This window comes from Zonotrichia leucophrys, chromosome 1A (genome assembly GCF_028769735.1).
Source record: "Zonotrichia leucophrys gambelii isolate GWCS_2022_RI chromosome 1A, RI_Zleu_2.0, whole genome shotgun sequence".
In the NCBI taxonomy this organism is placed as follows: Eukaryota; Metazoa; Chordata; class Aves; order Passeriformes; family Passerellidae; genus Zonotrichia; species Zonotrichia leucophrys.
In genome coordinates, this window is record NC_088170.1 from 67,936,446 (window position 1) to 67,956,837 (window position 20,392).

The 20,392-nt window shown below is 47.1% G+C and overlaps 1 protein-coding gene across 3 annotated transcripts; it reads right to left on the reverse strand.

Annotated features, from left to right (window-relative positions):
* Nucleotides 1-249: 249 nt before the first annotated feature.
* On the reverse strand, nucleotides 250-20,016 carry GATA3 (GATA binding protein 3). 3 transcript variants are annotated; one of them, XM_064703053.1, is made up of 5 exons: nucleotides 19,554-20,015; nucleotides 16,231-16,767; nucleotides 13,224-13,366; nucleotides 7,702-7,827; nucleotides 250-1,856 (listed from the first exon to the last, which is right to left on the reverse strand). In XM_064703053.1, the coding sequence occupies exons 1-5, from the start codon at nucleotides 19,792-19,794 to the stop codon at nucleotides 1,572-1,574; spliced, it is 1,332 nt and encodes a 443-aa protein (XP_064559123.1). In that variant the 5' UTR covers nucleotides 19,795-20,015; the 3' UTR covers nucleotides 250-1,571. The 3 variants fall into 3 exon arrangements, with proteins under 3 accessions (XP_064559123.1, XP_064559122.1, XP_064559124.1); XM_064703052.1 differs by having other exon boundaries at nucleotides 13,224-13,369; XM_064703054.1 differs by having other exon boundaries at nucleotides 1,653-1,848; nucleotides 13,224-13,369; nucleotides 19,554-20,016.
* Between the last annotated feature and the right edge of the window lie 376 nt (nucleotides 20,017-20,392).

Here is a 20,392-nt window from a genome sequence, read left to right on the forward strand (position 1 = left end):
ACACCAGTTTGGGCATGGTTGCCTGAGACCCAAAGGGACCCATCCCACGTGGGAGCCCGAAATCACGCAGGGGCAGCGGCTGGGCTGGGGTTCAAGGGACAGGGAGCACACACTGGACAGTGGGGTTACACTAACATGCAGTCCATTTATTTTTGAGGGTTTTTTTTTTCCTTCTTTGTTCTGTGATTTATCTTTTTTTTATCATCAAGCCACTGCAAACATTGCTTTGGCTGTCAGCATGAGCGCAGAGACAGACATTCCCGTACCCGTGGTCACTATGTCATAAATACCATCCAAACAAATGTTAAGAAAAATTAATAAAGGAAGAAAAATATTCCTTCCCCCACCCCCAAGCACAGAACACTGTTAAGTCAACAGAATTTAATCTAGTTTATTCTCCAAAAAAAAAAAAAAGAGGAAAAAATATGAAAACAAAACAAAACAAAAAAAAAGAGCAGGTCTTATCACTAGCAGTAAATAAATTTATACAACCATTCAGTCTGTATAATAGGATGAAATAAATCTACATCTTTCTTATTTTGGTGCGTTGAATTATACATACAAACAACAATTACAGGAACTTGTTCACAATGCGTAGAGACCTGGAGAATGGCTATCTGAAACCCCCTTGTTGGCAATGTCCGCATGTTAACACTGATTGCCTGACACCATTGGTACTTCCTATGTAAAGGGCCCGTGGCCCAAAATGAATGATCTCCCTACAGGTTTTATTTATTTAGTTATTTAGTTAGTTAGTTAGTTAATGCATCATCAAAACCGTTCTAGCCAGCCCCCTCCCCCTCCCCGGAAACAGAAAAACAAAAAAAGAAACCAAAATAAAAACCAACCAAAACAAAAACCAAAATAAAAATAAAATAAAAGGAGAAGACATGACTGGCAGTTGGTCCATTTGTTCATAAGACCGCGTTTCCTCTTGGTCTGCATTGTTTGTTTTTCTGGTTTTTAAATTGTCCTCCCATCTTCTTTTTTTTTTTTTCTTTTCCTTTAAAAAAATTCTCTCGGAGTCCTTCATGCCTTTTTCTTTACAGCTCCTCAGATGCGATAAAGTCTTCCTCAAATGTACAGTATTTCTTACAATATAAGTTATATGCAATGTTCAGCATTTTTTATTTTATTTTATTTTATTTTTTTCACAGCACTAGAGATCCTGTCCAATAGGGAATGCAAGTTCTGAATGGCTTATTCACAAATGGTATCCAGATTCAGTGGGTAAGAATACATAGACGCCATAGTGAGTTCCTTTAAAAAGTGGCAAACATCACTTTTTTAAAACTTTTTTTTACTTTTTTCTCTTTTTTTCTTTTTTTTTCCTTTTTTGTGCTTTTTGTAGTTTTTTTCTGCATTTTTAATTTTTTTTCTTTTTCTCTCTTACGCCTTCAAATAACCTTTTTTTTTTTCCTAATTTTTTTTTTAACTCTTTTTTTTTTTTTCCCCTCTCCCATTTGATTCGGGACGTCAGACCCATAACCACACGCCTGCAAAAATGCAAGTAAGTATATAAAGTAAATCTCATTTTGAGACTGTAAGCATTCAGCAGGGGAGCTCTCTTGCTAACCCATGGCAGTGACCATGCTGGAGGGGTGGTGAGGTCCGAAGGAGAGGCTGGATGGAGGATGCATCGGTGTCGGTGTGGTCAGCATGTGGCTGGAGTGGCTGAAGGGTGAAATGTGGCTGATGGAGGACATGTGTCTGGAGAGGGCTGCAGGGTTAAAGGAGCTGCTCTTGGGAAAGTCTTCGAGGTTGTCATGGACCTTTTTGCACTTTTTGGATTTGCTAGACATCTTTCGGTTTCTGGTCTGAATTCCTTCTTTCTTCATAGTCAGGGGTCTGTTAATCTAAACAAAAATCAATTATTTTTTTTTGTGCTTCCATCCCTTCTCCCCAAATCACCATGGGATCTGTGTACCCCATGCCCCAGCCCAGCAGGACCAGCTGGTCACAGCCCCCCTCCTCCCCTGTACACGCCATGTGCTACCCAACCTCTCGATTTCCATCCCAAAATTCAGATCCCTCCAGGAAATCCCAAGCTCAGTTGAAATTTCTGAAGACAAGACAACAGTAAATTGCTGGCAGAGCCACACAGGAGCAAAACATACCCGAATAATTCACAGCAGCTGAAAAATTTCAACTATCTGCACATTAGGTAATTGCATTGTGTTTAGGTATGAAACCAATCATTACCTCCTGGAAATATTCCCCACAGACACCGTCTCACCCTGAGGCTTCCTGTCTGATCTAAAACCATTAGCAGCAAGAACTGCTGGGATTTCAGTGCTGTGAGGGGTCTCAGGCTTTCACAGCTCCATTAGGAAGCTGGGCAAATCTCCACAAAAGGCACGGGGTTTTTGTCTTGTTTTTCTTCTTTCCAAAGATTTTGCTCTGATCATCCTTTCTGGTTTTCTTTAGCTAATCTGGTTTTATTTCTAAAGGCTTCCAGGTTTTTTTAGGGAGGCTGAAACAAGTATCTGTGCTGACCAGCAAAGCATTTTCTGCATGCATACAAATGTATCCATAGGTGAAATGAACATTAAATTCTCCTCCTGAAACTACACAGCAGAAATTATCATCCATGCCTTCATCAGGGTTAGGAAATGATAGCAAAAGTTCTGTTGGATACCCTGTAAGAAATTCTTATTATTCTTATTACTTGAAGCTGTCTTGTTCAGGGCCAGGTGTTGGACTTTGATGATTCTAGTGGGTCTCTTCCAACTCACAATATTCCATGATTATGTCATTTTGTACTGCATAGAGAGCCAGCATCACAACATGGCACAAGTGAATTGAAACTCCCACAAACCACACTTGGGAAGGGATTTATGCCTCCAATGCCCCTAAACAAACTAAAAAATCTGGGTTTGAGAATGAATATGGGTCTTGCTCTGGCTCCTCTGTAGGATTTCACCTCTAGCAGAAGGCAGCAAATCACCCTGAGGCTGAACCATTTCTCATAATAAATGTGAGCACATGATGGTGCTGATGGACATTCTGCAAAAGGGAGAAAAAATGGATCCACTGTCCACCAGGACCTACTGTAGAGGACAATGAAAAGATGTCCCTGCAAAGGTCCTGAGCAACCCTTTCTCCATGAGACCTTAAATCAGCAAGAGGAAAAAAGCATTCCCTTCTTCCAGATCACAGCAAAGTTTCACTGTTTCTCCTCAGCCCCTTTCCAGTCGCTTTTCACAGCATGAGAATCATTCCTGGATTTCTCTCCCCAGGGAGGCCAGGATAAAATAGCTCCCTGTTACATGCAAAGATGGAATTATGGGGAGAAGAAGGACCTGGCTCATCTCTGGTTTGTCATTCCAGTCTTTGTGACCCCAGCCTCTTTATACCAGCAGTGACAGCAGCCTTCACCTCACCTAAAAATGGGTGAATAAAAGGTTGATTCCTCTGCCTCTGGATAGAGAGAGCAGCCCTGCTTGCCAACAGCTAAAGGTAGGAAATATCTACTCATAAGCAGCCCAACAAAAGACCTGTGGCAGCAATAAGCAAAATTTAAAATATTATGGTTTCCAAACACAACATAACCCACTTCCCTGGCTTTCTGTCCTCACTGAGGGAATGAGGATGCGCACCAGGATGGCCCTTTGCTCCGAATAAATGACTGGGATTGGAAAGCTTTGCCTGGCCTGTTTTAAGTTTTTAGCAGGGATGTGTTGCCCAGGTTCAAAGGCAGGGAGAAGTCCCAGGTGAGCCCCACCAGGCAGCAACATCAGAGGAGGCCAGGAAGTGCCAATCCCTGACAAATCCAGCTCAGATGTGGGGAGGCACACACAGCCCCTGCCCCACCAGCTTCAAATGAGGATCTGTAGTACAACACAAGGGCTCAGGGGCAGCCAGAACTGATCTCCAGTTGAAGCAGCAAAGTTTCAAGCTTGGCAGCTGGTTGTGGCGAAGTGACATAAGCCTGGTGGTGGGACTGGGGCTGTTCTGGTGCTTGGAACAAGCACAGAGTCCTGACCCTTGCCTGGTGTCATGTCCCACAGGACAGTGAACACTTCCCCAAAGCAGCATCTCTCCTGTTTCACTCAGTCTCTAAGAACAGGATGGCCCAGGCCACGATTTGATGTGAAACTCAAGGATGGGAGCGCCAGCTCTGTGTCAGGATGGTGACAAAGCCACGGCCAGCCCCACAGCTGGGGACAGAGCTGCCATCCAAGCTGTTGTCTGGCCACCTCATCCCACTGTAAATGGTCTCACACTCTGAGCAGGTAACTAACCCGAGAACCAAACAGATGAAGACTCAGATAAATGTCAGGAACCAGCACAATCAAAGCAGCAAGCTGGAAATTTTTTCCAGTGACTTCAAAGACCAGTCACAGCAGGGTAAAAGTGGTCCCCAAAACATCAAAGCCAAGGACCCATCTCTGTTTCTGGGGTAGAGAAATGAAAGACCCGGAGGGAAGACCTTCTCCGTGAAAATTCATTCTGATAAAAATGACAAACACATGCTAAATTAAAATTAAACCAGCCCAACGCATGTATATGAAATTCATTAATTTCAGATGGAGCCAATTAATTATGGGCAGGAATTATGCTCTTTGTTTTATCATATGCAAAATACTGACTGCTCTGCTCTCGGGACACATAGGCCTGCTTTGGGGTATTGTGAAAGGGGCCTTTTCTGATGAATTTTACCAAAAATAATGGCAAATCTTTCACTTCTACAGGCTCAGGCCAGCTTGCTGTGCACCTCCAGCAAGGTACACTCCCACCCATCCCTGAAGTGTGCAAAGGCTCATCCCACTTCTAAGGACTAAAATAACAAGGATGAGAACCTCATATTCAACAGATCAAATCCAGGGGATAGTCTTAACCATTATAGGCCTGATCTTGCTCTGACTGAAGACAATGGGATTTTGCCATTGACCTCAATAAGGTCCTGTCACTGAAGTGGATTTATCCTTCAGACATAGTCATTACAACGTTGGGTTAATCTTCCAGGCTGGCTGTATCTTAGAAAGCACTCTGGGATGCCACGGGATGAAAGGCACCATATCAATGTGAAATATTAGTCATTGTTAACACTGGTGTTAATGGAGCCGGCCCTTGTTGAAGTCAGTGGGAGGAATGCCAACAGCTTCACTAAATGCACCCCAAGACTATTATGATTATTGCTTATATCCTACTGACAAATGGGTTTGCTTAAGCTGTGGGAATCAACAGTAAAACAAACTGATATAGCTCCATGAAAAAATTAACACCGTGGAAAAAAAAATTTGCCTTTTCACTGCAATCGTTCCTGGTGTGGACATAAAATCTGGGTAAGTTTCAACTGCAGATCAATCCATTAAAATATCCTAATGATGTTAAGGTACCAGAAAATTTCATTAAACCCTAAGAAAAGAAAAAATGGGGAGTGGGGGTGGATAAAACAGCAGACAGGAATTTGCTACAGCCTAGCCTGAAACAGGGTTAAGTCGACTTTCAAGCATCCAAAGACCTTCCACTGGCACTGGCACAACATCCATGCTGACAGCTGCTGGGGAGGGACATGCTACAATCAGCCTCTCTATTTCTGATGACCCCTCTCCTGATGGAAATCACAAGATAATATACACACAGGGGGCAAGACCACACTTCTCACCACGGTCATAACTAAATACTTTAGTAAATACTTCACTAAATACTTTACTAAATAATTTGCTAAGTACCTTAGAAAAAATTTTTTTAAAAGGATCTACCCACTCATATCTGGATTTTAGTATCATTGCCTGGTTATTTTGCTGCATACAGGAGCTCAGTCCTCTGGGGGTTTCATTTAAGCAGGATCCATTAATGGCGTTGCTCATAAGGCAAGATACTACTTGACTTTGGTTAGTAGCTGTGCTGAGCTTTTAAGCAGCTGTTGGTGTTTTTAATGAATATGAAAATGGTTCCAATGTGCTCAAGGCCTGCCCCATGTCACAGATTTCACAGCTGGATCGGCGTTTCCCTAAACATTGGATCTAGAGGTCAATTCAGGCCAAATAGGTTTGCAGTGTTAGTGCAAAAAAGAAAAGGATGTCCTCTTGCAGGCACATTTCTGGAGAACCTCAGCACGCAGACACCATTCTAAACACTTCAGGAGGAGATTTCTCCAGTCACATGTCTACAATGGAAACAGGCACATCGTAACTCATCATCCTTTGCAGGCATGGGGAGGAACTACGCTGTCTTCAAGGGTAGAAGTCACCCCAATAAAACACAGGCATCCACCAGCACCAACTGATAAGAGCCTATTTCCTTCAAAGGGCTTTGCTGGCTACAGGAGGAGCAGCTCCTTAGAGGTTTCCAAAACTACCTGATTGAAGTCCTACCACTGGTGGCTACAAGGCCAAAATGGAAACAGCACAAGCATAGATCCCCGCTCAGTGAAGCTTTCTGACCTTGATCCCTTCTTGCCAAGGAAATAGCAAACAGAATATTTTCTCGAGATATTCTGAGAGTTTTCACTCTGGGTCCAACCCAGGGTGTTTGCAGTGATCACACTGAGAGTTTGATGACAAGCTTTACTTGCTACATCAGACTCAAAGTGTGCTGAGACACATGCCCACTAAAAGGTAAACACATTTTCCTTTTTTCCAAGAGAGATGCCTCCCATGAAGCAGGTGAAAAATTAGCCTGGTTGTTTGTTGGGGTGTTTTTTCTACTTAATCCAAACTTGTTTACTCATCCTAAGAAACCAAACAGTTTGAAATACCAAATGGAAGGGACTGATACCACAAGGGTTGGACGCCCCATGAAACCTGATATGTCTTTGATGTGTTTCCATGGGTGGGCATAAGGGCAAAACACAGCCACAGATTTCCAAACCAAACACAAAGCCATCAACCACTAGTGGAAAAAAAAATATATCAAAGCAGAGAAATTGGAAGTCTTTTCCTTCTTTTGACATAATAATTATTCTAATGCCACAAGTGGAATGAGAGGAGCAGGGGTAGCCTTAAGTCTCCTTTATTAGCAGTATTATTCAGTAGAAGACTTTTCAGGTCCCTTTAGCTCTTTCCCTGGGGCACATATCCCTGGTTCCTGCAAGCTGGCTTTGCATGGAGATATTAGATTAAATCTGCCAGCCATTACATTTCATTTCATTTCATTTCTCCTTCCCTTCCATGACAGATGCTTTGAAATTCACATCACAGGTTGAGCAGACTCTGCAACCCGCTAACTAAATCAAGTCCTTTTTTGGTTTGGGACTCGTTTGCATCAACCAGCACAAACACAGGGCCTAAATAAATCATCTTTGGGGACAGGACAAAGGCAGCCACAAACCCAAGAATGATCTAAATAGTTTCTGGCACGTATTCCTTTTTCTCCAGAGTTTGTATTTGCTGGAGGAACCAAGCTACGCATAGGAGGGGTATCGGCTTGCAGGACAGTGTGTTGTCTTTTCCAACTCTCTGAGCCCAATCAGCAGCAGATAATGTCTCTCTGTGTTGACCCACTCCTCCTTTCTTGGCTCAGGCAAGGAAAAGCTCTAACATTACCCATGGACAGCCTTGTTTTATGCCTCCCCAAGTTGGATAGGATACGTTTGAAAATCTGACGGCTCATCGCTCCAAACCCCAAGGCCCCCAAAGGGATAACAGAGGTCCCGGCACCGCCCGAGACTGGAAATCCTCAAGTTAAGGAAGAGTTTGGATCATTGAGCACCAAAGCTGAGGCCCCATTTTTGAGTATTCCAGTCACACTTACATTGTGCAGCTTGTAGTAGAGCCCACAGGCATTACAGACGGGATCGCCGTTGGCATTTCTCCTCCACAGGGTGGTAGTGGTGGTCTGACAGTTTGCACAGGACGTGCCCGCCCTCCTGGCTGCAGACTGTGGGAAGGAGGGAAAGAGAAGGAGAGGACGAGAAAAACACCCGTGTTAAAAAAAAATTTAAAAATGTGATCAGCAAAATTTCTGAGAAAGAAAACATCAACCTTGCAAGACTGACGCGCATCAGCAGAGGCCTCCAGAAACTGACTTGTGAGAACAAATAATAATTGTGAAAAAAAATCCCCAAGGTACTTTAATCCCAAATTATATGTGAACTGAATCAGGTGCCAAAGGGCATCCTAAAAAGTGAGTGCTAAACCTGTGATAGAACTCATCAAAATTAGCAGCGCTGGCACAGCCCATTCCAGAGGGGAAAATGTTATTTAAATGCCAACATGTTTTTCCATCTTAATTCTCCCAGACCCCCCAGGGGTCTAATTCTGCAGTCAGGGCCTGAACTGACAATTGCTGGAGTCAAGGGCGTGAGTCACTCCGGCTCCAGCAAGAGACCAGGGTGGGCAGCTGCTCGCCGGGCCCGACCGCAAGTGCAGCCCGGTCCCGTAAGCTCAGCTCAGCTTCAAAGGAGACAGGCTCCAGATCGGAAATAACACCGTGGCAAGGAGCAAGAATCCCAACTTTTTAATTACACCCTTTTCTCAGCCCAAACCTTCATGTTTATTTAAGGATTGGTAACAAGCCTGAAAGAAGAATTTACCGTTTCATAAAGGGGTAGGAGCAAGAAAAAAAATCTACGTGGCAAAGTGTATATGGAAGATTTTTTTGTTAGCTGTGATAATGACTTAGCAAAGTCAAATTTAGTAAAGTTGCTCTTCTTTCACATGCATAAATTCGTACTTATCATTTAAAAACTGTAACTTTAGCAAACAAATTGTGCTTCTCCCTCTGAAGGAGGAACAGGAGCTTTCAGACTGCTATGTGAGCGCGAATGCGTGCTTGCCTATGCGCAAATGCCTACAGCTCCTAAAAAAAAAAAGACCTTTAGATCCCCATCCTATCTATTCTTCATCAATATGACATGGTCCCAGAGCTCTGATTTCATCCCGATGCGTTGCTTTCAATGGAACTGCTCATGTGCTTAAAGTTAAAACATGTGCTTAAGCGATTTGCCAGATCATAGCAATGCTTGGCACCTTGCAGAACTGAGCCTTTAATGCTCTCTTTTGTGCTCTTACTGTTTCAAATTTACCCCTCACCCCACACAGCCGCACACTGTAGCACATCCAACGTTTAAAAAAAAAAAGAAAGAAAGAAAATACCGCATCTTTGGATACCGTACAACAAACCCAAAATGCAAACATGGACACTGGCACAGCCTTAGCGTTAATACCAGCTCTTGTTAGGTCATGTTGCAATTTTAATCATAATTGAATGCTGCGTAGGTGGAGAGAGGACGGGTTGGTTTTGCTTTAGATAGGGGAGGATTTTTTTTTCTTTTAATTAGACAAAAAGGACTGTCTAAAAAATAAATAAGACAATGCCCATGAGCACTAGGAAGCATCACAGAGTGGCTGATCCGGCAGCGAGTGGCTCTCTCAAGCTGCCCGTAGGGATAGTTCCATTTTGCCTGACCATAAACCATTCTGAACCAAGCCAGTCCCAAGGAGGCCTTTAGCTGACTTCTCTGCGCTGGTGACAAGCAGGAGTTGAGGACAGCACATGGGACTTAAAAGAATCCCAGGGCCAGCAGAGAAGATGAAACATCCCACCGTGAAGAGCAGAGCCCCGAACTGATGCACGCACACCTCCTGACCACGACATGGACCCAAACTGGGCTGCCTTCAAAATCACCAGGATAATGAAATAATGAATGTGTTCAAAGGCAGCAAGGAGACAAAAATGGAGCTTGTAAAGCCAGGTTCTCACTAAAGAGCTGGAGAAGAGTCTGCAGCTCTCTGCCCTCCAACTCCTGACATTCGGCGCGCAGGGCTTGGAGGGGCACGAGGCTGGATTGAATCTCTTGGTGGCTGCTTTGCCTTTATCAGACCCAAAAATCAAGCCTAAGGAAATTTCTAAAAACCAGTGATATTTGGCTCAGCCCACACAGGGGAAACATCCCCTTTGAAGATATTTGGGGTTTCTACGCAGCGCTCGCTGTAATTTCTCCTACAGCGAGCGCGTTCAAAAGACACGCCTGGTCACCACCTCGCCGCCTTCAAACAAATTCTGACATTAAATAAGCAAATAAATCACAACATCTACTGTCTTCTCTTAAACTATTTCCACCTACTGTGTTTCACTTGCAAAAATTCAGCATCATTAGCTGAGTATTTTAAGCTCTTTCGGTCCCAGGCTGCACCTTTTATGCTGTACCAACTTCTACCGGAGACACAGGCAGCGGGCAGGAAACAATGAATAATAACACTATTGTAAAGCTCCCAGCAATGGCATCCACTGACGCTCATCAACGACTAGGGGCCTGGCCATGGCAGTCATGGGATGACTAATTAGCTGCCCCATATCATCCACAAGAGCACAGCCCATGGCACAGCTGCCGGTGAGCAAAGGAACAACTTCAGAAGCGCTAACAGTGATGAAAAGGTGAAATTGAGGAGGTTGGAGGAACCAAGTGCTAATAAAGATGCTTAATTAAGGGGCATTTTCAGTGTCTGCATTTACCCACAAAGCTCCAAGCATCATTTTCCTAAAATAAGATTGCGTGTGTATGGGCCTGCTGAGAAATTGGTTATAATCCTTCCAAAACCAGCTTGGCTTGACGTGGAAACTGAGAGCTCTGCATCTGCATGGGAATGGGAGAAAAACTAAAGGAAGATTTTATCTCAGCAGCAATGGGGCTGCCACTGCCTGTGACAGGGACAGGAATGGCCTTCAGGAGGGCTGAAGACTTTTTAGGCAGTGATGGTGTGGTACCACCTGCCTGTTCTTGATTCCCCTGCCAACATCTCCAGGTCTTCCACCTTCCCCCTCGAGATGAAGCAGAGCTGTCTGAGCCCCCTCAGCCAGCAAGACTTCATCCCTGTCACCTAAAGTACACCTCACGAAGACACCCATTGAATTTAACAAGGCTTGGGCTGGGTTCTCAGCATCTAACTTCTTTGCCTCCTCTCTCCCACCCATCAAATCCTATCATTAGTTTCAGTGCAGCTGTGATCAGAGCCCATGAAACCAGCCCGAGGTCACGCAGGAACCTTGTGGCAGAGGCAGGAGCTGGATCCCCACCCTCAGCCTCCATCCACAGCCCGCCTGCCTTCACAGCAGGAGAGATCCAGTCAAGCCACAGCTACATGCACGTCCACATCCAGGCACAGAAAGCGCAAATGCAAGCCCAGCTCTGGTGCCTTCTGACTAATTTTTTTTTTTAGAGGTTAGAAAGGGAAATAAATATAGGTGCAAACAGCATTAGGGATGTTTTGGTTTTTTTTCTTTTTCCCAGGCAGTGCTGGAAGTGGGGGACGGGAGGAAGTAGAAAAATCAAATTTCACATTTAGCAAAGGCGACATTTAAAGAAAGGGAACTTTTTGTAACTTTAACTAAAATGCCCAAAGATTGGAACGATAATGCAAGACAAGGTCTCCCTTTACTTCTTTTCTTTCTTCCTCTTTTTTTTCTTTTTTTTCCCCCAAGAATGACCTTTTACTATGTATTTATTTATATAGTTCATTTTACATGTGCCGGGCTCAGGGTGACTCGGGACATTCTTTCGTGGTTCCATCAGACACTTTTTGAAAGCTCTCCCCCTCTCTCCAGCCGCTTTCCTATTCTGCCTCCCCCTCTGCTTGTTTGGATATGCTCAAGCTCCTGTGTGTTTGGACTGGGGAAACGGAGCTGTTGTTTAGGAGTTATCTCCAGGGCTCAGATATCCGGCAGCTTTTTCCTAGGAAGTTAACTTTACACATAGAGAGAGAACGAGGAAAAAAAAAAAATAAAGAAAACGAGGGCTGTGTGTTTAAGACAGAAGGGCCGGGGGGGAGGAGGAGAAGAGAACAAGAGAGCTGCCCAAAAAAATCAAAATTCCAGCCTGTACTTCCCTCCCTAGAAAGCTTTTCCTCTTTTCTAACAAGGCTATGAAAGATGAGAGAGACAAACCTTTTCCTATATGGGAAAAGCGTGTACAGGAGGGCACGGAGAGGTTTCACACGCAGGAAGTTTGGCGGGCTAGAGGAGCAAAGCCACATCTTCCCCAAAACTCACACGGCCAGACAGAGTTATTGCTGATGCCCCTCACAGCTCAGCCCTTCCTGGGAATGTACCCTGCAAATGCTTCCCAGAGCCAGAGGGAACAAAGCTGATACGATTTTATGGGTGTCTCACAGGTGAGGAAGCTGATCCCAACCTAAGGGCTGTGAGAACCTTCAAGGAGAACACAAGTTAACCAGCCCTGTCCTGCCTGTGGGGTCAGGCCATGCTGAGCACAAGCCTCACCAAACTGACCAGATCCATGGATCAGCTCAGAAATTCCACAGAGAGGCAAGAGCCACCTTTCCTCCTCATTTTGAACAGCCCTTCCACATCTTTAATCCTGACAAAACCAAACGTGCCTCGATTCGAAACATTCAATAACTTCCCAAGCAGGGACCATAATTTTTTTCCCCCACTCGATATATTTTTTCCCCTTGTGGTCTGCCTGATTATTTGCCAAATACACTTTAACACATTTATTAGCCATGCCCACAGCTTCCAGACCTTTTTGTGGCTTCCAGGGAAATGCATGAACAGATCGCTGGGGATGCTGTAACGCATTGCCTGGGCTTAGAACAGTCACCAGTCTTGTAACTATTATTTCAAACATTTACCCACTCATTTCATCTTCCTCCAGCTTCTGTAGCCTGGGCACATGCTTGGCTTTGCACACTCACCATCCTCTCTGCCTTGTGTCCTGGTGACACCATTTGACACCCAGATGGCAGAGACATAAATGACCACACCAGGTACCAGTGGCACCAGGAGCTGAAGGTTCCAGCTCTTTGCAGGAGCAGTGACACCCCAGTGACACCTGAGATCCAGTGTGGGTCCCTTTTCCATGACACCACCAGCCAAGGGGGATAGAGACACACTAAAGAGTGGAGGGCAGAAGTTTGGAGAGCCCAGGAGAAATCCTGTATTCCTGATAATCTCTTTGGTCACTAGGAAATTATTATCCTGCCCTTAGGCCCTGGAAAATGTCACTGTCCTTGGGTTACCATCCAGAAGCACCGTGTGGAGTTGAAAACTCAGTTCTGGTTTTCAGGAAGCCCCGGATCTTGATTTTTAAACCTTTTTTTGCAGTTTGCAGTTTGCTAGAGCAGTTTGCTTTTCTACTTTTGAGGTTTGCTAGAGGATCAGACAACTGAGGCCCACAGCCACTGGGACCAACTCTCCAACTCTCCCTCGAACACAATGGGACCAGTGGGAGCTGGCTGAGGTTCCCTGTCCATCCTGAGCTGCAGATAGGAAGCAAAAGCTACAGAAAAAGAAGAATAAAATAGAGGGAGACTCACCAGTCTTCTCTTGGGTTTGATCAGGGGCCGGTTCTGCCCGTTCATTTTGTGGTAGAGTCCGCAGGCATTACACAAATAGTGCCCAGTGCCGTCCCTTCTCCACAGAGGGGTTGAGGTAGCCCCACAATTTACACACTCCCTGCCTTCTGGAAACAAGAGAGCACATGGGTCACTTAGGGAAAGCAGAGATAAAACGGGCTGGGCAAAGTCCCCCTTCCCCAAAATAACCCACAACCTCCCCAGAGACTCAGCCAGGCCAGACCCTGCCAGTCCCCGACAAGCTCAGGATTTCCAAAAAAGGGTCCAAAGCCATGACTGAATGATGGCTTTGGACCCTTTTTTGGGACACTCTGGCACACTCTGGTGGGCTCTGATCCTCTTCCCCTCCCCAGCACCATTCTACAGGCAGCATCAGGCCTGTGTCCCAGCAGCAGGGAAGAGGGATGGTGACAATGACAATCCGAGCACCATGGTGGCTCAAGAGCTCCCCAGAGAAGCTCTCACTCCTCCTACAGGTCTCTTTGGTGGAGAGGGGGAGCTGACAATTTCCCCTCAATGCTTCTACAACTCTGGAGACCCCAAGTTTCCATAGGCACCAGAAAAACCTTTGCAAGAAGCCTCCAGCCCTCTACACCCAAAATAATGGATACAGAATTTAAGTCCATGAGCCCCTTTCTGATGTGTATGAGGACCCCAGTGTCACTCCTTGAGCACTCTTCCAGCTCCCAGGGGTGTTCATGAGCCTGGAGGGCTCTTCCTCTGGCCTCAGTCAAACCACATCAAGGACCCCCAAAATAATCACAGATAACCCCCAAAACACCTCCCCAGCTCCAGCCAATACATAACAACTCTGACAATATCTGCTATTGATTAATTTGAAATTAAGCTTCCACCACCCAAAACTTTCAGAAGCTGCTCTGGTTTCCCCACCACATCTGCAGCCTGATGGTCCACCCTGGCTATCTGGGATAGCAAACAGCCCCAAGCCTGCCTCCTAAGTTCTTTCCCTCCTTCTTTTTGGGCACCTCTTTATCCTCTCCCTGGCTATTGCAGTGGGATATCTCCCCCAGCTCGGAGGAGGGAACCGGGAGGGTGCAGCCCCTGCCTCTCAGCTCCTGTCAGAGGGCTGAGGGGTTTTTTTGTTGCGTCTTTGGTTTAGTGGGGGAAGTTTTTTTGTCCCTAACGCCCGTGGTGGCCCACCTGAGAGCGGAGGCAGAGCCCAGCCGGGCAGAGCAGAGCAGAGCAGAGCCAGCTCAGCACAGAGCCGGCTCCCCGCTGCCCCAGCCCGGGCTGCCTTCGAGCAAGAGGCATCCGTGCCCTAACCACAAACGGCAACCGTTTCTCCAGAGCCTTCGCACCGAACCCCTCTTCTCTCACACCTCCCCAGCAACTACAGCAACCAAAAAATACATTTGCGGCCGCTTCTCCCTCGTTTATCCTGCAAAATCACCCCCTTCCTCCTTTTTCTCCAGCTCTAACCCTCTTTGTCTGAGAGGTCCTAGCTTGCTAAGATCAACTTCTAAAGGGAAGAAAAATAAAAGAGAGAGAAAGAAAGAAAAAAAAAATAGGTGTTGCTGCTGGGGTTGGTTTATCACGAACCGCAGATGTCTTTCTAGAAGGTAAAGCAACAGAAAGTGGCAAAAGGAAAACAGGAGGGGAGGGTGGAGGGGGCCGAGGCGGTTTGAAAATGCCGCGCAGCCGGTGGGTGCCCCGGCGGGAGCTGCGGCTCGGCGGGCGCCGGGGGATGCTCAGCACCGCCCGGGGCCACAGCAACCCGCTCCTACCCGGGACACCGCACCCGCTCCGTGCTGGGGCCAGCCGGCCCCGTTAATACCCTGGTCATTCTGTTCCCCTCCGGTTAAACGGGGCGGCCGCTGCTGTTTGAGCCTATGTCCCTCTCTTTTGTTTCACCCCATCTCTCTCTCTCTCTCCCGCTTTCATGTACAAAACATACAGGTCTGGGTTTTTTTGTCACTCTAACCGCATCCGGACTCTATTAAAGTTCCTGGCGCTGGATAAACAATGCAACTGTCGCGTGCAGCAGTCTGAAAATAATTGGATTAGCTCAAACATATCAGCTAAATAGAGACAGTCCCTGCTCAGACAGACAGAGTAAATGTCACCCTGGAAAAACCCTGAAAACTGATCTCATTCATGCCAGGCAACCCCGCAGCAGCCTCCTCGGAAAAACAAAATAGAGAATAAAAAAAAAAAAAAGAAAAATAAAAGGGGGTAAAAAGAGTTTTGACTAATCGCCCTTTCCTCTGCACACAAGCACACTGCCCTGGGCTCACTCCCACCCCTCCGTGCACAAGAAGGTCCAAGCCCGCCGTGTTCATCCGTCGGGAGCCGGAGCTGCCTCGCAGCCCATCCCGAGAGGAGCGCACAGAGCTGGGGGCCCCCAGGAAAGGGGGACACTTTGGGGACTGTCCTGTGGGCGATCCAAACGCCCCGTCCCGGAGCTGGCCGGGGCCGGGGCTGTGCGGGCCAAGTCCCCGCAGCGCCCCGGGGAAAACCCTGCCCGCATCCCCGGGCGCCGCATGGGAAGAGGCCCTGGGAAGAGCGGGCGGGGGCAGTTGGCCGGGATTTGGCACCATTATTAAAACACAGGGAGATCGCTAATGCTGCGGTTCCCTCGGTTTCGCTTCGTCCCCGGGCGCCGCGCTGAGCGCACCGTGGGCGCTGCAAGGGCTGGGTCGCTCCCGGGACTGGAGCCCCGCGGCACCGGCTGGGTGGTTCGGGTTCCTGGGCCTGGTTCCATCCCCAGCCAGGCTTGCACGAGGGGGAATTTGGTTATAAACTTAGCAGAGCAACCTGTGGGGAAGGTGAAGCGTCGTGTGTGTCCCCCACGAGGGTTCAGCCCCTGCTGCTCATCACAGGGATGCTCGAGCACATGTTGTCCCTGCGTGCGGGGGCAGCGAGGGCTCAGCCCCATTCCTTTCCCCCCACTTTTCCCTCCTCAGCTTCCTCTCCCGAGCAACGGGGATGAAGAAGCCAAAAGCCCTACCTGTGCTTGACCGTGCTTTTGGTCGCGATTTACACCCAAAGCCGGTTGGCGATCCTCCTAAGAGGCTACTGGGGGGAAAAAGTCCAGAGCCATATTCTGGGACATACGGTGGATAGGTAGTGATGGGGTGGTGAGCGGAGGAGGTGGCTCCTCCTAAAGAGGCCATGCTGCTCCGAGAGTGAGAGGACTCCAGCTTCATGGTATCGGCCAGGGACACCTGGTATTTGATGCATTCCTTCTCGTCCTGCCGGGTGGAGCCGGTGGAGCCGGGCGTGGAGATGGACGGATCCGGGGACACATCTTTAGGAGGGGTCGGCGGGAAGGTGAAAAGGTGCGGGCTGGAGTGGCCGGCGGACAAAGTGGAAGAGGAGGCGGGCGGGTAGACGGAAAGGGGTCCCGGTGAGCTGTGGTGGATGGAGGTCTTGGAGAAGGGGCTGAGGTTCCAGGGGGAAGCGCTGTGGTGGCTGCTCAGCGCCTTGCTGCCGTCCAGCCAGGGCAGCGAGCCGTGCAGCAGCGGGGGGCGGCACACCTGGCTCCCTGCTCGGAGAGAAACACGGACACACGTCGGTCACATCCCTCTGCCACCCCGGCAAAGCCCCCGTGGGGTCCCGGGACGTGCTCATCCCACCGCCACCCCTGGTCCTTCCCAAAGAGCTCAGCATGCGAGGGAAATTACATCTGATGAGAAAGCCCGTTCCTCATTCAAAATTAAATTTTAAAAGCTGCAAGAGAACGGAGTGGCAGCTCCGGTCCTGCTGAGGAACGGGTTTTGGGGTCGGGACCCTCCAAGCAGGGTGCCAGCCCTGTGACACGGGATTTGCGAGCTCTGCTTCACTCTCGCCGTTTTCCAGGCAATCCCACGAAGACTTTGAAGCAAAGATCCTGCGTGAAATTGCCAAGTCCCGACTGCAGAAATATTTTTTTTTTCTGTCTTAGCTGGAAAATGATTTCCCGAACAGAGCCGTGAGCTATAAACCCTGGGAATTCTCTGGTCAAACGAAGAAGACCAGAAAATGCCCACGGACATGATAATGACCTTTGCAAAAGGGCTGATAAACTTTGCAAACCACTCAGTTTGTCTTTTCTTCTTCCACGAGACTGCACAGAAATGTTAGAGGGCTTTTTTGCGATGATATGGCACAGGCAGAGGGTACCAATTGCCTCAAATAAACGCTCCAAACCCTTTTTGTGACAAGGGACGCTTCACTTGTCTTTTAAAATACAGACCTGGACTTTGTGGGGAAAAAACAATCCACTAGATTTCTGCAGTGAAATCTTTTTCCCTTTGGTTATAAATGTTCCTAAGAGCTCATACCTAATATTTCAAATTATTTTCGGCCCTTGCAAATACAAACAAATAGAAAAATCCATCCTAAGAATTTAATCCATCCAAACGCACAGCAACTTGAGCAAATGGCTGGAAGATGGAAAACACAGTTATTCAATTGGAAGGGAGCAAGTTTGTGTCTGATGATAAAGCCCTGGAAAGTCTCTGACACCCAGAGATCCCTAACCTCTGTAGGCATTGTGATTTGTGTATAGAGAGTGCTGAACATACAGGAGAGATGCAAACTCGGATGTATAGAGCCACAGATAGTTACAGGGTGGACACACATGTTTGCATGGGGAGCTCCTGAGTGCCTAGAAAAGCTCCAAACTGGTTTTCACCATACCAGGCACTCGTGAACAATACTGAAAGTCGCTGCTCAAAAGGAAGGGAAGGTGGGTTATACGAATAGAAAGGGTCAAGATTCATTATCTTCCCCAGGAAGTAGCATAGTAAATAATATTCAGGCTAGATCAGAGAGACCGCATTTCCACTTTCTGCTGATATATTGGGAAAAAAAAGAAATGAAAAGGGAAGAAAAGAAAGAAAGGACAAAGGCTGCTGATCCTTAAAAATAATTGTTTTAAAGGGACTAATGGCAGAACAATGCAGTTACTGAGCGGAGCCTAATGCAGGCTCACACTCAACAAGTTGCTGAGGGCTGGGAGCAGCCTCCTGAGCCCGCTGGGCTCCATCTCACTCTGCTCATCCCATTTTCTCCACAATTTTGGGGTTATTTCCACTGCAAACCACGGGGATTTAGATTTTGCCATGACAGACATCATTGTCCGGCTTCACAAACCACCTTCTGTTCTTTTCCCTCCTTTTTTTTTTTTCCTTTTTTTTGTGTTTCTTTCCTTATTTTTTAAACCATCCAGGTAAACTCTAGTTGTAAATACTGAACCTCTCCACTTCTCCATAAAGGATGGCACCAAAGTGCTCATCCCTCCGTGGATCTGGGCCCCACCGGCCCCAGGTATTTCACCTCCTTTCTGAGAGCTGTGACCCAGGAACAAGATTCTCATTGCGGATCATTACCTTCCTGCAGGACCCTCAGGACAACACAACGGCTCTGATTCCTAATTACACCACGTATTATTTTTTTTTTAAGTTTCTTTCTTATTTTAAAGCCACGCCACGGTGCTGCCCTGGGTATGCGTGCAAAACTTTCGTCCCAAGCCTAACGAGCTCACCAAGTGCGAATTAAATAGCCCAAGCGTGAGGACAGCGGGGTCATTTTCACACCCCTGCTCTCCAGCTTGCTTTGCTTCCCCAGAGCAGCTTAATCGTGCAAAAACTAAACACAGTATGAAAACACAAACTGTTAGCCTAATTAAAGAGAGGGGAGAGAAACCAAAGCGGAAGAGAAGGGGGCGAGAGGAAGAAATGAAGAGGAAGATGAAAAAGAAAGAAATAGAAGGAAGGCGAGCAAGAGGAAAAGGAGAGAGAGGGGGGAAGAGGGATGTGAGATAAAAAGAGAGGATGAAAGAGAGAAAGAGAGAGATAGAAAGACCGAAAGAAGGGAGGAAAGAAGGAATGAGAGAAAGGAGGAGAGGAGGAAAGAAAGGAGGAGAGGAGGAAAGAAAGAAAGAAGGAGGGGAAGAGAGGAAGAGGGAAAGAAAGAGAGAGAGAGAGAAAGAAAGAGAGAAAGAGAAAAAGAAAGAAAGAAAGAGAGAAAGAGAGAAAGAAGAAAGAAAGAAAGAAAGAAAGAAAGAAAGAAAGAAAGAAAGAAAGAAAGAAAGAAAGAAAGAAAGAAAGAAAGAAATATTATACAAAAAAAGAAAGAAAGAAAATATATAAAAAAGAAAGAAAATATTTAAAAAAAAAAAAAAAGAAAGTGAAAGAAAAAAAGAAAGAAAGGAAGGAAGCCTGAATTTTTATTTATTTCCAATAAGCCAACCCCAAAATCCACCCGTGACGTAGCTTCCCCCCCGGCAGCAGAGGGTCTGCCCGGCAGCCGCGGGGGGCTCGGCGGGACGGACAGACGGACACTCACCGTGGTGGGCCGTGGGGTACCGCTGCACCGTGGCTCTCACGGAGTTGCCGTAGTACGGCGGGACGGGGTTGCCTTGTCCGTCGATATTAAAAAGTACATCCACCTCCTCGGCGAGAGGATACTGCGTGGGGTCCATGTAGGTATGGCCAAGCGAGGGGTGATGCGAGTCCGGGTGCTGCCCATTGAGCACGGCCGGGTGGTGGTGGCTCACCCACCGCGGCTGGTCCGTGGAGACCTCCATCTTCTGCTCTTCCTCCTCGTCCTCCTCCTCCTCGTCCTCAGCAAGGCGCGGAGGGCTTCTGGAGATCGGAGCGGGAGACGCTGCCGGAGTTGTGCAGCAGGGCGGGGGAAAAGTGCCCGGCGAGTTCGGGGATGTTTCTGGTTAGGTTTGGTTTAAAAGTGTGGAGGGAGAGTTGGGGGTATGGTGATAAACGATCGATTCCAAAAAAAAAAAAAAATTAAAAAATAAAAAAAAAATAATAAAATAAAAAGGGAGAGAAAAAAAAAGGGAAAACAAAACTAAAAAAAATCTCGGGGGAAAAATTTCTCTACGAAGCGAGATCCCCTCGTTTCTTCCGCTCTGTTGCAGATGTTTCTCTTCTTTGATCACCTGTAACGAGAAAGAGGAAAGGGAAGGAGCAGAGAGAGAGAGAGAGAGAGGGAGAGGCAGGGAGAGAAACGTACTTGAGAAGTTCTGAACTTTAGCACCTGACTTTTTAGGCAGCACCAAACCCATCCCATCCCTCGGCAGCCATCCCTGGGAAGCGCCTGCTCTGCCCTGGACCCACCTCTCTCTCCCAGCGCCTCTTTCTCTTTCGCTCTCTCCGAGCTCGGAGCGC